This window comes from Polistes fuscatus, unplaced genomic scaffold (genome assembly GCF_010416935.1).
Source record: "Polistes fuscatus isolate 324 unplaced genomic scaffold, CU_Pfus_HIC Scaffold27, whole genome shotgun sequence".
Classification (NCBI taxonomy): Eukaryota; Metazoa; Arthropoda; class Insecta; order Hymenoptera; family Vespidae; genus Polistes; species Polistes fuscatus.
Genome location: NW_025113104.1, coordinates 1,853,186 through 1,871,328, shown reverse-complemented (window position 1 = coordinate 1,871,328; position 18,143 = coordinate 1,853,186). Strand labels below are relative to the sequence as shown.

Sequence of the window (18,143 nt, the reverse complement as noted above, 5' to 3'; positions counted from 1 at the left end):
TTGTACCTTTAAGCTCTATCCTTGGAGACGTTAACTTCGTGGGCGAGCAATACTTCAGTAATAAATTAACGCATTACGTAGAACACTAAGGAAATTAAAGTGCATAATGTGCAGTAATTAAAAAAGGAAGAAAATCTTTCGTTATATAAAAAGGCAAGAAAAGAAAAGAAAGAAAAATGAAAGAAAAAAAGAGCAAGAGGAAGAGAGAGAGAGAGAGAGGGAGGTCGATTCGCGGCTTCATTGGAGTCTAAGCGAGAGCCATATCTCTTTGTGGAAACACGAGCCCATGCATCTCCCGCCTTCACCCTGTTCATCTTCCGCGATCTCATGGAAGGGCCTCTCTAACGAACTCGACGTCCACTTAGGGGTCCCTGAAAGGATACTCGTAACGAGCCTTCTTCTACCTCACCCCCGGCTCAAGACCAAACTCTAACTCGAACTCGATCCTCGCGCCTTCGGGCCTTTCGAGAATAAGAATCAGTCGAGACACTACACCGTAACCAACGTGAGACGACGAACATGAGAAGAAGAAGAAGAACAAGAAGAAGAAAAAGAGAGTGCAGGGAGAGAATATTTTTGATAGTTGGTTCGATATACGTTTGGGAGATTTTCAACGGGGGTTTGACCTAATATTTTAATAAAGCTCGCGACCACTGCCCGTAACTAACACCACATATACCGTAGAATCGAGTATGTGTAAAAGAGAGAGAGAGAGATAGGTATACCTAGATAGTATACATTGTAGTATAGGAGGGGGAGGAAAGGTGTGTGTATATATATATATGTATATGTATTGCTGGTGAAAGAGAAAGAGAGATAAAGTGTGAGTGAGCGAGGGAGAAAGAGGTGCATCGTGATGTACGGGCAATCAGCCGCATTAATGCACCGCGTGTGCTGCACGCTTCTATAAACCGTATTTATAACACTTCGTACCATAATATATCTTATGGGTCTTGTGTGCGAGAGGGAGATAGAGAAGAACGTAAAGCGAGGGGAGCTTGGATACTCTGAAAAATCGAACGGACGATTGCCCGCATCGATCATTCCCGGCCACTTTGAGGACTTGCCGCGTTATAAAGGAGAGAAACTTTTTCTATTTTCTTTTTTTTTTTTTATATTAACAAACGTATTAAGAATAATCTAAAAAATAAGTATGTGTCGATTTTAATGTTTTGAGAAGAGAGAAAAAAAAAGAAAATCTGAATTATTTTTATCCCAATATCGTAACTAAATATCCGTGAAACGTTTCGGGATCATATTCCTTGGGAATTTAACTATTCGGAATATGTAGCGATGATACAGAACAGGTCTTTGATCGTATCAGAGTTCCGCGAGATGGGTATCGTTATTACAGATAGTCGCTAATCAGAGCGAATCGCGACGTATCGTGGTCTCGTGCTGCATCATAGCTCTCAGAGCTGTCCCCATAGGTGGTATGGGTTGACTGTTGGAAAAGGATGACATGAGAGAGAGAGAGAGAGAGAGAATCAACGACGACGAACCGTGCCGGTGGATTTCGCAATACAGCAAAGCCATTATTATTCATATATTCTGTATCACGTCTGTTGGTACAAACCTATGGGCTGGTACACGCAAGAGCCTCTGCATCCACACACTGTGAATAGGTTCAGGTAGCCACTGCGTTCCTGATACTCGCTTTTCGACGAAGATGACGAGGAATTTCTTCCTCGTTCTTTATCTCGATGATTACAAATCGATTAAAAATTATCAGAACAATTTTATAGATTTTAATGCATCGAGGCGTACTTTAATTTTTAATCGCGTTGTTCGTTTTTTGGATTAATTTTCTGCTACGTGATACGCGTCGAATGAATTTTGTTTCGAGACAATAAAGAATGGGAACGAACGTAAATTGTATATAGGCTAGGATAGATTAAAATCGTAAAAAAAAAGGGATCGATCAAAGAGCGAAGCATTCTTTTAAGGAGTACAAGTAGAAAGATAAAAGGGCGAGGGCTTTTAACGAACACCTGCCAGCGTCTTCGAATACTCGATCCAGGTGCACGGTACCTATGAATCGAGTCAGTTCGAGTCGAGTCCGAGCATTCTCACCGATCGCCGAATTAACTTTGACAATGAAAAATCTATTCGTATAAAAATATTGTTCTTTTTTTTACTTATCTATTAATTGTATCGGTAATTATGATAGTGATCTAAACTAATAAAATAAATCATAGAATTACACGGGTTTGATAAATAAGAAATGAATTAACGAGAAAACAAAATAAATCTCAAATTATGTCTAGGACACGTTTTAGTCGGATTTATGAAAAATGCTACTCGAGACGGATCCTAATTTTCAGGATTATATGCTATTGGAATATCCAACAGCGATCGTCGAGTCGCATATAATCGCACGTTTATATCAGCGCTGTGGTAAACCGCAGAGAGCTCGTTCGGCGTATCGCGATCGTGGAAAAGCATCATCTGTCAATAACCAGGACGGTAAAAACGTAGAGAGAGAGAGAGAGAGGGAGAGAAAGCACGAGAAGGAACGTAATGGGTGGCGAGAGCTAAATTTCGAATTTGTGTGTTCTCTCTTCTATCTCCCTCTCTTTCACATTCACACCGAATCATATACAAACAACACAGATATATATATGTACATACACGTAAACTGAAAACAGAGTAGACGCGAACGTACGCCAACAACGAGGGATAGTGGAAATTCATGCGTTATTCGTGTGACGTCACCTCGGGCGGCAGCCATAAAACAGCGCGCACGGATTATCGAATGGGGCTTCGCATAAAAATATCCGCCTGTCAATCCACGCTTTACATTGCAGCCTAAAGCGTTCCACCTTTCTCTCTCTCTCTCTGTTCGAATCGCACGGAAATGTTGATTTTGATAATTTTAAGGAATTCGGTAATTCTATATATATATATATTTTTGTAGATTTGAAAAAGAGGATGATGAACGGAACGGGTATATGGATGTATAAGAAGAAATATAAAGTTCGCTTAAAAAGGTTATGGGCTAAAAGAGAAAGAGAAATAAATCTTGAAGAATTAGTTCGCTTTTTCCACTCGTGGGTCCAAGATATGATCTCTTTTTCTTCGGTTAACGATCTCTCGTTCGCGTTGGTGCTCGCACGCCGGTAGCCGATACATAACTTTTCTCCTTGCGGATCGTACGATTGGGAGGAGGGGTTAAAACGAATGTATGGCTCGATTCAAGACAACGATAATTAACCCATCGTGTTTGTTCTCTCTATAATCCCTCGTAGGATACACCCCCTCCTCTCCGGCTCCCTCGTTCTTTTTTATCCTTTCTTTCTTTCTTTCTTTCGACGCACACTCGAACACGTACAGACGGAGAAACAAACAAATAAACTTACACGGATACATAGTTACATGCAAACGTAGAAAAAGCGCGGCGAAAGGATCGTCCCGAAAGGATTCGCGGCGCGAGCTAAAAGCCCAGGATGAGTACATAAACAACACTCTCGAGTGGCACGGCAGGACGCGCTAATGACCGGGATATTAAATAACGATAATGACGACGTCGACGGTTCTGCTTTTTGCCTCGTGAATCGCCCACGATGACTAGTACGGGGACGAGAACGATGACGATGGCGCCGAGTCGACGAATGCCGGCTTGTAACAGCGCACGGCAGAATTTCGCAAACTTAATTGACCGAGACAACAGAGCCCCGAGAGCATCGCGAAATAATCGACTTCCTTTACTGCACTTCTCTCTTCTCTTCTCTTCTCTTCTCTTCTCTTCTGTACTTTGCGCTGCGTTGCACTCCGCGCTAAGCTAAGGCTGTTACCTACGACGATTCTCCTTAGTTTCTTTTTTCTTTATTTTCCTTTTTTCAACTCGCCTTTGTTCATACTTATCTCTATCTTACTCTTTCCTTCTCTCTATTTCTTTCTTTCTCCCTTTCGCAATGTGCTTTCTTGCGACCAACTCGAAACGTGACGATACGCGAATGAGAAAGCTAAAGTCTAGAAGGATTGTCCTTCTTTTTATGTTTCCCCCCCATGTTCTTCTCTCTCGATTCTTTTACTTGTTTTCTTTACATCTTTTGTATTTTTTTTCTTTCTCGAGAATGACGATTACGAATAATAATATTTATGTATACTACGTTTGATTGTTATATAACGCCATCACCGACGATAGAAATAATAAAAGCTACGATTGGATAAACTGCTGATTACGTCGATGAAAATCAATGGCGTTATGATAGTTGGCCGATCGAGAGAGAACGAGCATTCGCCGAAGGTGATGGATTCGTAAAATTTCATGAGCCGTCATTTCTTTTTTTATCGCTCGATGTGGTACACGCTGACGTTATGTGCTCTTCAAATACGAATTTTCGAATAAATTCGAGTCCCAATTTATTATATCTCTGATTGAAGGATACATATTTTATTTCACTACGCGAAACGTATACGAGTTAACGCTTTTTATGCAATAATAAATTATTTTTAATAAAACATTTCTCTGTTATTATTATAAAATGTATTTGTTTAAATAAATCATTTTTATTTATTGTTTGACAGCGTTCGTTATACTCGCGTGCATCGTTTATAATACATTTTTAAATGAGGATCAGCATGACAGGAAAAATTTATTTAAATAATATTTAATAATTTAAACAAATAGAGGATAATTTGTTCTTTGAAATGACGGTAGTTTCATGTTTCTACGATTTTCCGTTCCTGAGATATCGTTTTATAAAAATTTCATTCATTACTTTTTACTACTTTACTATCGCGTAGTACAATGGAGGCTACGTTAACAGCTGATCGATTCCAAGAATTTTTATAGGTTAGGAGGACAATGACCATTGACAAAAATCATATTGATCGGAGATTACGTTAACAGCTGATCGATTCTAGTAAATTCCAAGAATTTTTATAGGTTAGGAGGACAATGACCATTGATAAAAATTATATTGATCGAAGATTACGAATAGTTTAAACAACAAAATTACGAATTACGTGTAAATCTGTTATTCGCATTTAAAATATGAATTTGCTTTATCCCGACTAACAAATATCTACGGACGAATATTTCTTTTTCGCTTGAGTGTTAAAATTCATAGACAAAATGTCAAAAAGTGTCAAACGGTGGGGTAGCATATTTTTTATTTATTTTCCTTTTTTCTTTTGTTTTTTTTTTTTTTAAAGCGCACCGTCAATTGCGCAACGTTACCCGGTGCTCTGTTACTTTTCGACGTGGGAATGTGAACAACGTTATTGGACTGCGTGACACTCACACGGTTTAATCGTGAAATACTAAAGATTGCATGTTCTGTATCTTGTTAAGAAAGAATTTATATCTACACGATAAAGCAAGCATTCCAATGAAATTTTTCTCGCGTAAACAGAACGAAATAATATCAGTAGAACGGCAGGAGCAGCAAAAGCAACAGCAGCGAGCAAGCGGAGAATGATTTGGAGGCGCCGCCCGAAGCACTGACAATCACCTGTCCAAGTGGAATCTCACTGGAGTACGTACAGGTGCATCCTCGCGTTAGCAAACGTTCGCGACGAATGATGGATCATCGATCTCTTTCGAAAAGCCCTTCTCGCAGTAATAATAATTCGGTCTTCCTTTCGTGGCATGCTTCGCTACCGGAAGGTGTCGTTAGTCATGTATCAAATCGGACGTTTCGTAAAAAACAAAGAGAGAGAGAGATAGAAAAGGGAGGAAGGGAGGAAGGATAGGGAGATCGAATAAAGAGGAGTTAGAAAATATATATGAAACGTTGTCTCTTTAAAAGCATGAGTTTCATTATACGTATATGCGTGTACGGATAGGTGTACGTGTATACGTTGCGTGTCACGATCGGAGATAGTTGCGTATCGATATTTATTGGCGCGCGTGGGTAAACTTTAAAAATGCATTTTGATACGCGGATTCGCGATAGGTAGGATGTCGGTGAAAGCGAGATAGAGACAAATAGATACACCGAAAAAGTATATATATATATATATACATAGAAGTATGAAAAGAGAGTGAGAGATGGAAGGAGGAAGAGAGAAATTTGTTCCTATTTGTTTAAAAGCGTTATGCACCTGTCAATGGCTCGGTCACCATACGTATGTTCCCGGAACGAGCGGTCAACACTTTTCTACGGTCGCATCACGATCTGTTCCATCCGATCGCGTCAATCACTCAAACTCTTCGACGCGCGAGCTTATGGGTATAGTGTCTCTGTGAACGTTGCTCAACCCGATTGCTACCCACCCATATCTTTCTCTTTCTCCCTCGCTCCTGACTCTCCCGCAAAATTATACGCCCAAGCTATCAAACCTTTCTCATTACGAATATTTTATTTTACGATCGCCGTGCTTAAGGATCGTTTTATTTTTTTAGGCTACCTCGCGATTCCTATCTTTCGCTCATCGAGAAAGCTCGAGTCCTTCGTCATACTCTTATGGCAATTTACGAATGCCAAGTTTTTCTTGTATTTTTCTTTATTCCGCTTTGTCGTCTTCGTTTCCGCAACCGTATCGCCGTATTGGCCAACGCAAGCTACTCGTAGGCTTGACTCCGACAACGATACCGATCGCCGAGTACGACGCGAGGGCCCACCATTTGCATAATTCCATTTGCGTCCTCGTTAAGCACGCGCCTTCGTTTCTTTATATACATTTTTTCTTCTCTTTCATTTTATTTTTTATTTTCATTTTACCTCAGACGACTACGCGTCCGTCGATTTTCACGGATTATATGATACTCGCTTTGAGCTAATTCGCTTCCTCTCTTCTTCGTGCAATCGATTCGTTACCTAACTATAGTCTCTCGATGATCCTTCGAAATAATTGCCGGTTATTCGATTTCTTACCAAGGTAAATACTTACGTATGCATAATCTTTTCCTCGTATATTTATTTTTTCTTTTCCCCGTTCACCCTCCTCCCACGTTCACTCATCCTCGCCTGTACTCCATCATTTTCCTCGTTGCATTTGCATCTATTTTTTTGTTCCGTTTAAAACCATGTTCGTCTATAAGATACATAAAGTATGAAAGAAAGAATTTGAATTTCGAGACGTAAAATTTGTTTTAACACGAATGGGGGTTAGTATCCGGGGGTTGGAGGAAACGTTTACGGAAGGGTTTTCGCGAGCGATCCAATATCACAGGAGCCAAATTGCGTTTAAAGCTGGTCGGGTAAAAGAAAAGGAAAGAAAAAGGAGAAAGCAACCTTCCTGGATTTTCTTGTAACTCGTATGGCCCATTCCGTGCTCCCGTATATGGCGTCATTCGCATGAAACTCGCTAGAGTTCGAAACGACGTGTCTACGAACGGGCTTGAGCGTGCCACGCGAGTGAGCTCGAAAAAGAAAAAGAAAAAAAAAAAAGGGGGAAACCTAGAGAGGAATAAAAAGGAAAGAAGAGAAGTGAGTTGCAAGGAGGGTTGGCGAAAGAGTAAAGAGGGCTCGCACGCCCGGTTACAAGACGAAATAAATACGATATTATGCAAACGGGCGCGGCTGATCGCGCTAGGCAAAGCCTACGGAATCTCAGGAATCCCGAATAAATTGACACTAAACGTGGAAGGGTCTTTCCCGAGCATGGTGTTCTCTATCGTACACCGTCTGCACGAGACGACGACGAAAACTTATTTGTATGTATGCTATTGGATACGGCCGCAACAAGCCGTATACCAATATCACCTAACTAGCTATTTCGTTTATACGCTTTTTGGATTAGGGTAAGAGGACACGAGAAAGATTCGAGATCGGAGCTATTCTATGGCTTTTACAGGGCCCCCAGAGTTTAGTCTTCTCTTTTGGTTATTTCTTCTTGTCTTCTTTTTGTTTTCTGAGAGAACGCGTTTGTCGTTTTATCAATTTAAACGAGAAAATAAAAAATACGTGAAAGATGTGCACGCTCGTAATAAAGATTTTGTAATAAATTTCGAGGAAATTTCTCTTGACCCATATTAGAATCTCTCGTGTGTATCGTGGAAACGTGACGATCGTATAGAACGAAACTTACGAGAAACGCATTTGCTTTGGAAACAAGCGTACGATTGTACATACAAGCCGCTCCAAACGATTCTAATCCCGCTGGCTGGCTAGCTGTTATCCTGGTAAACGTCGAAGCTTCGACTCGACACTAAAGCCTCCAACGAAACGACCCTTCGTACCGAACGTACCCTTGTTACCGATACCGGTAACGACGACCTGATCGGCCCCAAGTACTCGTAGCAGGACTCCCACGCTTCCTAAAATTCGACTGCGAGAGAGAATACGCGCGCGCGTATGTGTGTGTTTTCGTGTATATATATATATACGAAAGAGAAATTTATAACTTGACGAAAGTCACGTGGCAAATACGAGTTGGTCGAACAGAAATAGAACTCGATATGATAGTTAATGAATGGGACGTAATTCGTACGTTGAAACTGCAATAAGTTTAACGAATAGAATTGCTTCGAACCTATTTCTAGCGGAATGAAATCGTGCACTTTACATCTCAATCAAAAATTGAAGCTGGGTTTTAATTATCGCTCGTTCTTCTAATTTACGTATTGTATTCGTTGGGCTCGATAGCATTCGTCTTTATTGTCGATCGAGAACTAAGAGAAAGAAGGAGAAAAATAAAGAGAGATAGAAAATCTTAGCGGCACGAGTGAATCGGCCGGCCCGTAAGAGAAGATTATACGGTTTAAATGGATAATTAAATAGGAACGGAACTGACTGAAAGACTGACTGGGGATGATTGCCGGGTAGCGGTGCGAGCATGAGCGTGGAATTGCCGCCCGAGGGCCCTTCAGGAAAAGGAGGAGGAGGTTTCACCATTACGCCCAGCTCCGTATCTAAACTACGACGGAAACGTTATAATTATCCCGATTCCCACAAGTCACGAGGCGCGGCTCTGTACCGATTGACAGCTCGGCTAAAAGTCGGACGGGAGGAAGGAAGCACCGTGTTCGTCTCTCATTAGCGAACTCGGAAAACTTTCTGCTTACTTCGCTCGGTTACCTCGTTCTTGTCGAAATCGATTCCGAAACGAGTTTAAATGTTTCAAACCTCTTTTACCAGTTTATTATCCCGATCGATATCACGCGAATATAATTAAACGAGAAAAAATAACATGACAGGTTTCACCTTTTGCCGTGATATTTAAATCAAGTTGTCCGCTAAACTTATTTGCCGAATGTGAGAAAAATGCGTTTCACGTATGTTAATAATATTCATTAATAATCGATGTTCGACTTTTCGAACAATCCGATACATTTTGATTCTTTCCATCGAAGATATCTGTTTCGTCGATAAGAAGAACTGTTACGTATATCGAGAAAAAGTGTGGGTAGGAGGAGAAGCGGAAGATTAAATCTAGGGTCACTCGTCAGTCGTTTCATTAGCGAGCTTCGATCAGTTCTGTCTGTCTATTGGTACTAGTATAGAAAAGTAGTATCCCGGGAATGGGTGAGCGAGGCCTAATCAATGGAATTGGGAGACAAAGCCAGAGAGGTTGGTAGCTGAGGTCAATGGTCGTAGGAGGAGAAGGAGAGGTTGGGTGGGTGACAGGGGGAGCCTTAGTCTGTCCTTCCCTTTGACCGTGATCCATCGAATCGCGTTGGTAGATCGTGAGAGACGAAAGGACGGTAGGTGAACACACAGCGTAGACTGCAGCAGCAGCAGCAGCAGCAGCAGCAGTGAGCCACCCAACCAGCCAGCACACCAAGAACGATGGGAAACGGTCGGACTTTGGTGTGTCGTAGGTGTGCTCGGACCCTACGCGTTAGACAGGACCCCGCGTGATAATGACAGGTTCCGGCGTCGCGCAGTGATTGAGGTGCCCGTGTCACAGAGACCCGCTTCGGCCACGCCCTACAGCCTCGACGTCCTTCCAAATCGACTTCATCGATTTCCACGACTGCCCTTCGCCCTCATTTTCCTACCCTTTAAATGTCTCTTTGTGTTCCCTTTTTTTCCCTCCCCTCTCATGCTCTATTTCGAATACAAAAATCGGAATTTTTTAACGTACAAAATAATATTATAATAAATATGATTTTTTTTATTCCGTGCGATATATTAATCTTAGCGAAAGGTATAGGCTTTGAAAAATGTTCTTGTTGGATAATCTCGTTTCGGTTAGATAAGAAAATATTGTGCCGTAAGACGAGATATGAGCCATAGGTTTCTCGCAATGATCTAAGCAGATCTCCGAAAGATATTCGTCCGTGTTTGCCAGGTAGATCCAGCAACGGCAGTCAGTGAGTGGATGTATCCTGGTCGCATACCATCTTCGGGCACGGCTTATCTCGTATCGGCTTAGTCTGGCATGCTGCTCGAGGCGCGTTGTTCTCGCGCATACCTCCATACATTCCATTGTGTTTCGCTCGTAATTACGCGCGAGAAACCCAACATCGACAGGGTGTTCGCGTGTGTGCTCGCGTGTCTATGTCACTTTACTGCTACGTCGATATTTCACCGGTGGAATTCGAATCGCACGTTTCACCAGAAATACCTCCTTCTATTTCGTGGAAAAAAGAACAAAAGTATCGTACGTTGGTAGCGAGTGTTTTCGTTCGTTCGTTCGTTCTTTCGTTCATTTGTTCGTTCGTCCGTAGACGTCTTAACGGAAATCCTGTTGTTGTTGGTGGTGGTGGTGGTGGTGGTGGTGGTGGTTGTTCCTCTTCCGCCTTCTGTGGCGAGCCATTACTCTCCCCCACCTCTCTGATTTCTCCCGGTTCCTGCAATAACGGCACATTAGAGGATTTTAAGGGTAAAATTGAATAACCCACCCCGGAGGTGGTAACGAAGTTATAGTCGCTCATGGAAATGCCTGGTATATCTATCAACCGATGAAGAGGTAGAGAAAGAGGAGGGGAGGAGGAGGAGGAAGATGGGAGGACAGATGGAATGAAGGCATTAGGGATGACTGGCGCGCTGACGTCGCCTATTTTATCCTCCCTCCTCCCCGGCCCCTCTCTCCCACCCTTTGAAGCTGATCCTCATCCTACACCTTTCGCTTTCTCCATCTCGATTCTCACGTCGCCAACGAGCGGATCTCTTCTTCCGTCAAATTGCTCAGCTTAGGTAATCCCACTGCGAAATCCATTCCAGACAATCGACCGTTTCCCGTCGGCTACGATCGTCCAACCAAACGAAGGAAATAGAGGAAGAAGATGGTTCTTCGAAATCGCGGTGGCTATCGGCGACCAGTTCGGGGAAGGACCTCTTTGCGTCATTAGGAAATCCCTCTTCTATCTTCTATTCGCGAGATGATTACGTTGGCTCTGATAGCTCTGTCGATTTTTAACATTTATTCTTCGATCCCTAAGGGTTCCACGGTGCTGTTGTACGAACGAACGAACGAACGAACTTAATGCTTCCGTTTCGTCTTAATTGTATAAATTTATCTGCTACGTGATCGGAGGAGTTACTAGACGAGAAGAACCGAAGATTGATCGATGCTGCGATAACAAGAAGAATCGTTAAAAAAAAGTTTGTTGAAGAGGAAGAAGAGAAAATGGGAGAGGGGGGTTGGGGTAGTCTAGAGCAAGGGAAAGTAGGAAGAGGCACGGTTGCCGTTGTAACTCTCGATAGAAACATGGTCGGGGTCGATGGGGAAGGTGGAGGAATAGAAAGAGGACGAGAACGAGGACGAGGACGAGGACGCGAACGTGGTCGGAGGAGCGTGATGACGAGGCGCGATCTCTGCTCGGGTCCCACGCCCCCAACGCCCTGCTCGTTAGTCGGAGTCAGCAACGGTCGTCATCGACGTGTCATTCGGCAACGAGAAGCCTGGTTACCGTAGGGGGATTCCAAAACGACACCGGACGAAGGACACGAGGAGAGACACATCGGAGGTCCTACGTTGCACCGCCCATTCGACATCGACGACCTGACGCAGCACGCGTTCGTTTGAGCCAGCAAATTGTCATCCAACGACACGCGGGGAACACCCTTTCCGCCGTGGAGATCGATTCCAAGTCGTTACAGTTTAGTAGCAAAAATTCCCTATATTTCGCTGATTTTACTCGGGACAATGATCCCTCCGCTGCTGCGTCACTACAGTTGATAACTACGAAACATAATTTTGCTTCTCTTGTTGTTTCCAAATCAAAAATCTTTATCGTGGTAATACCAAAGTTCGCGAGCATAATTCGTCGTTCTATCGAGAAAAAATAACGAATGAATTCTTCCCGATTCCAACTCATCTCCCAAACGATTCCATTGTCTTAGAAATCGTCTAGAAATCGTCTAGAACTGCTGTTCTTACCGTAAGAAGAAAGAGCAAAAGTATTCCGATTGCGTAGCTGTTATCTCGGGGGTAGAGTGTGGAAGCAACGTGGATGAGGATAGCGTACCGCGAAAAAGGGTCGTCTCGAGGCAATCGGGCTAAACTACGGACTCATTTACACACTTAGCCTTGCTTCCGCCTCGCTTGTTCCCACCCCCAATTCGACTAGAGAACAGAAAAGAAAGAGAGAGAGAGAGAGAGAGAAGAGAGGAGAGAAAAAGAAGACCCAAATGGTTTTCATATTGTCTTTTTACCGCTCATTTTCATTTTATCGCTTGTTTGGCCACCGACTAGACCGTCTGCCCCTCGTCTTCTTCGTGTATTCTCATCCTCTCGTTTTATTTTCCCTCGTTCTCTTTATCTCTCTATCTCTCTCTCTCTTTCTTTCTTTCTACGACTTCCTTTTACATAGCTACCGGTGATCCTCTCGCTCGAGAAGAGATCGCATTTATTCCAAGAACTTTATTCCACCAATGGTATCTTTATTCTACGATTTCCAAAGTGATCGCAATTGTCTCGTTGAATTAACATTCAAATAGGATTTTAATTCGTGACCTTTCATCAACCAACGTAGATACAGAAATTTATATTCCGATGGAAACATTAGATAGATTTTTACGATCATATTCGTACGCTATCGAGAATAATACGTCACTTTGGTGCGCACACATAGTAGAAGAGAATGAGAATGAGAATGAGAAAGAGAAAGAGAATAAACAGGGGTGGTAGGGGCCGATGGTGTAGGGATCGAGGGTGGCCCAGAACGGACCTCCGCGCTGTGAGCACTTAAGACTATTGTTTTCAATGTAATTGGATAGCTTCTACGTTCCCTCTTTCTTTCTCTCTCTCTCTCTATCTCTTTCTCATCCCTTCCAACGTCATTCTATGGAGCTCTCTAGGGGGTGTGGTGGAGAGGAAAATGGAAAACAGGCAAACCCCACGAAGCATCAACAATTATCTTGATTGTTTTATGCATACACCAACGAAAGCTGAACCGAGAGAAAAAGAAGCTTTCTCTCTCTCTCTCTCTCTCTTTCCTTCTTTTTTTTTCTTTTTCATTCTCTCTTATTCTCAAACAAAGAAAACAATTCTTTAACCAAAGCCTCGTGTGTTTTCGAAAGGAAAGAGCAAAAGGGGTGGTTCGCCATCGGTACCGTTACCGATAGCAGGTACTTTACGACACCAGGCTTCTCGATCCTCCTCTTCGTGATACTACTCTCTCTTTCTACTTCTATCTCACTTTCCTTCGTACACGTATAGAAGTAGATATATATGAATATATATATGTATATACGCTCGGTAAAGTGAGTGAGTGAGTGAGTGAGGGAGGGAGAGAAAGAGAGAGAGAGAGAGGAGATCCGATAGAAATTCTACGCCCAGACAATGCACTCCGCCGATTTAATTAGGATAAGAATCGCTCGGATCGCGTATACACGTAGCCGACTCACAATGGGCTTTTCGGGTGGTGCTGGAAGAGGGTATAGAGCCACGTTCCCGTAGTGTACGATGTACGGTATGGCTCGCCTCCAAGAAACATGATATACCAGGATCGGGAGAAAGAGAGAAAGTTTAACGGAGAGAAAGAGAGAGAGAGATAGAAAGAGAAAGGGATGGGGTGCGTCGAGGCCCACGGCGGTTTCCAAAAATACCGCAGGCCTCGACAAAAAGTAACGACGGGGCAACCTAATACCACCAGCACCACGTGCTAATTATGTAAAAATATGATGCGGTTCGGCCGCTTGCGTTACACGCTCTCTCGCCCTGCTTTTCTGCGTAAACGAGATACCCTTCTCTCGGTCCGTTCTCTCCTACCTAGAGGTTCATATCTACATGAATATTTTTATGCGTGTATACGTGTATATAGGTGGATGCAGTGTATTGCTTCCGATACGCGCGTTTTGTTGCACACTCGATGCGGTTAAGGTTGCCTTTATGTTCGCTTTTAAAGGCCGCTGACGCGAATAACGCGTACCCGAATGGAGATGTAGTCTTGATCCTGTTTGTTTAATATAATATCCCGGTTAAATTTCTCTTTCCATAATTTCAATTTCGTGTTTCTTATCTTTAATCTCGTCTGTGCGTATAAGTGTGTAATAAAAATTAATTTTTTATTATAATTATTTGACTCGAGAAAGGATATCGAAAATCGTTTTCGTCCTTGAATCATGGGGTTGGGATACGTGAAAGGTTAATGTCGTTTCTTGTATATAACATAAATAGAAAGAGAAGTGTTAAACGGAGAAAGACGGAATGGGAAAATGAGTAAGAGTATAGCTTTCGGCGTAGTTTGACGTGCAGGCGCGCGTGCAAAAGTCGTTCGGTATCTCTCTCTCTCCTTCGAGATATCGCACTAAGTCTTCGTACTTACATACCTACGTATGTGTGCGTGCGTGTTTGCGCACGTGTATAAGTAGATACGCGTCTTGGCCGTCACCCGCGAGCAAGAACCTTCGAAAGACGCGCTTACGGCCGGCCGCAAGTGCAAAATTAATGCCCGCAGTAACTTCACCGCACGAGAACGGCCAGATTTATACACGAATTTATGGAGCCGTGCCGCAAGAAAGATGGAATATATCCGAGTAGGCCATCCCTCATCCATCCACCTCCTATTTCACCGTAAACTCGCGACACACTCGCTTTCGTTTCAACCGTGACTTCGACCTGCTTCCTGAAATTTGCTCATCCCATCTTTGAAAACTTTTCTCATTCTCTCGTTTAATTTTTTTTTTCCTATTCTTCTTATTATTAACACGGATAGATGATTTTTAATAATTATATCAAAAAAATATAATTACGATACAAGTTATTCTTTTGCTAACGCGATAAAGAAAATTGTTAATAACAATCTGAGAATAAGATCGTACAAATGACTCTACCAGTTGTATAAGATACGTTAAAAATTGAAATCCTTTATTTAGACTTTAGTAAATTACGATTATGAAAGTCTTGAAACGTTCTACATATGTCTGTGTCACCTAACTCTTCATAACTTAACGTCGCTGTCTCGTAAAATTTCTTCCGTTTCTCTCTCTCTCTAATCTAAAGAAAATACGAAAGAAGTAGTACGATCTTGTCAGTACATAACGAGGAGAAGCGCGGAAGCGCGCATCTGCACCGATGCAACAACGTGATAAAACTTGGGCGTCCTGTCTTGTCCTATCCAAGAATGGGATCCTACTGCTACGTTCAAGTATTTTGTTTCTCTCTTCCTTCATTCCGGTCTTCCTTTTTCATCGTTGTCAACGTTGTCCTCGCCGTTCTCGTCGTCGTCGTTATTGTTGTTGTTGTTGTTGTTGTTGTTGTTGCTGTTGTTGTTAGTTGGTAATAAATAATATTTTCGCAGGTGCGTCCTGACATTTGCAACGCTCCAAGCATCTCTCTCTCTCTTTCTCCCTGTTTTCGCGTAGGTAGAAATTGTCCTCGTGTACGAGAAAGAAAGATAGGACGAGAACTTGAAAGAGAGAAAGAGAAAGAGAAAAATAAGGAGAACGCGTGCACGTGCCCTGTAAATCACTCGGAGTAGACGCGCGAAATAGCGCGATGCGCGCCTTCACGGAACGTTTATTCTTACCTTGTTGCGTTCATTAAACGTCCGGATCGAACGTAAAACGTTCTCAGAGTTTTGAGGGGTTGTTAGCGGGTTGGGAACGTAAGGAGAACCGAATGGAAATTTTCTCCTCGTGACGCTAACGATTCGCGACGAATCTTCCTCTCTCGCGAACAAAATACCACGGACATTGACCTAAATTCTTCAATTTTCTTTTCTTTTTCCAGCATCCGTACCCTTCGGAGGATCAAAAGAAGCAACTTGCACAGGATACGGGGTTGACGATTCTTCAAGTTAATAATTGGTGAGTCAGAAATATTTCAATTATCTTATCTCTGTGAATAATTAGTAAAGTAATTACGAAAATCACTTTATAAGTTGCATATATATTTTGATTTGTAGCAAATTATACGTGTGTACTCGCAAGTGTACAATCAATAATAATAATAATATTAATAATAAGAATAATCATCGTCAGGCGTTACGATACGATAGCAGCAGGCAAGTCGATGCAACGATAAAGTTTCTACTCGGCTTATCTTCGCAAGCCGTTCACCGTTTCTTTCCTTGTGACCCTGCGTGTCGCAAGTTAAAGGAGAAGAAAGAAGGAAATAATTTTTCTCCCCCTTGCTTTTTTTTTCTTTTTTTTCTTCCCCCCCTCTCTCTCTCTCATTCGAAAAGGATCCCGCGGCAGAACTCGAATCATATAACGCACGACGAACGTGTCATACGCGAATTCCAGACACTCTGAAATTACAGCCGTACATCAAACGAAACGAGCCGTGCACGCTCGGCCACGACGCTCGACAACAAGCTGATTATTTCACCGCGCCAATCACGCGAGTACAAAGTACGACCGAACCCACTTGGTGGGCGTTCGCATCGAACTGATGTTGCCGTGCACGAATCGGACATTTTTCTTTATCTTATTTTATCCTTATCTCTCCCGAATCCTTCCGAATTGACTTTTCTTTTGCCTCCTCTTTTATTCATTATTTATATTATATTTCTTTCATTTCATTTTATTTGATTCGAGAAAGAAAGGATAGTTCGTGCACGCGAGTTCGTAGGCGTTCCTTTAGCGTGTCCTTCGACTTATACCTACTTTCTAAGCGGAAAAGTTTATTCGTACCTAGTAATAAAAGTTTTACGGCCGATAAAAGCATTAAACGGATTTTACATAGAAATTTTCATTCTCGAGGAAAAGAAGGAAAAAAAAAAAGAACTCAGCGAGATGTTCTTGGGAATATAAACTTCTTCGCTTTACCCATGTCTCTCTCTCTCTCTCTCTCTCTCTCATTTATTCTTTCTTTTTTACGTTGAAATAAGTAAGAGTTATCAAGTTATACGATGCACTCCGTATAGACGTGCATTCTTAGTCGACGAAAAACGCTCGAAACGTCGTTAGCGTAGGCAGCTCGCAGGATATGCTCGAGGATACACGAAACGAGTTACGAAACTCGGTGCCTTTGTGCTCGCGAACGACTTTTTTATATGTTTCTTTTTTTGTCCATCTCTCCACAACCGTATCGCGAAGATATGTGATCCTATTGGACAACTTATGCGCGCGGAAAAAATCCGAGCTCGCGAGCAGAAGAAGTAAAACGAGGATTAAGTTGAAGATTGTTAGAGGATAAGGAGGACTCGTTGGTTCGTAATTGCTCTCGACTAGAATTTTACGATTCTCTTTAAACGATCTCGCGATTTACTCGGATACGATATTTCCCGTGTATTTGCAACGTTGTATCGATCAGTAATCAACCATGAGAAAGTACAGACACGAGGAAAGCCTCGAAGGATTCCTCGTTCATGGAAAAGACTAATTCACGAGGATTCGATATTAGATAGGAAGAGGTAGAATAACATCAAGAGAGAGAGAGAGAAGCTTAGTTATTCCTGTCTCACGAAATCCCAGTTTCTTCGGGTTGATCCTCGAACGTAGACCACCCTTTAGCAAGCAACCCTCCTTTTAACCTCCCTTCTATATCTGGCTATCTTGATAGATGTTTTTGCGTGGCACCTGCGCCAGTATTCGAATTACCTCGAGCCCTTTCCTCTGCTGTTGTTTACTCGCGAGAATAATTAGAAGCAACGCAACTTATTATCTTTCTCTCGGATCCTTTTATTCGGAAAAGGAAGGAAGGAAGGACTCTATCCTTTCTTCTATCTCTGTTACTCTTGAAACGAGAGAGAAAGCATGTCGCGACGTGGTAATCTCTTGGGCTAACTTTAGCAGGAGCAAAGATCGAAATAATCCGAGTGTTACGGTCCGTATCGTGCTAACGAAAGAGGAATCAGCTCCGAGGTACTGGCGACCCTCTGCTCTCTCTCTCTCTCTCTAGCGGGGGCGGAGGAG

The 18,143-nt window shown here is 42.5% G+C and overlaps 1 protein-coding gene across 2 annotated transcripts in view; it reads left to right on the top strand.

Moving 5' to 3' along the window:
* The window catches only part of LOC122518969 (homeobox protein homothorax), a 331,031-nt gene that overhangs the window by 244,102 nt on the left and 68,786 nt on the right, over positions 1-18,143 (top strand). For both annotated transcript variants that reach the window (XM_043638105.1, XM_043638104.1), the window contains exon 11: positions 16,015-16,091. In XM_043638105.1, coding sequence (XP_043494040.1) covers positions 16,015-16,091 — 77 coding nt within the window. The remainder of the gene's footprint in view (positions 1-16,014; positions 16,092-18,143) is intronic.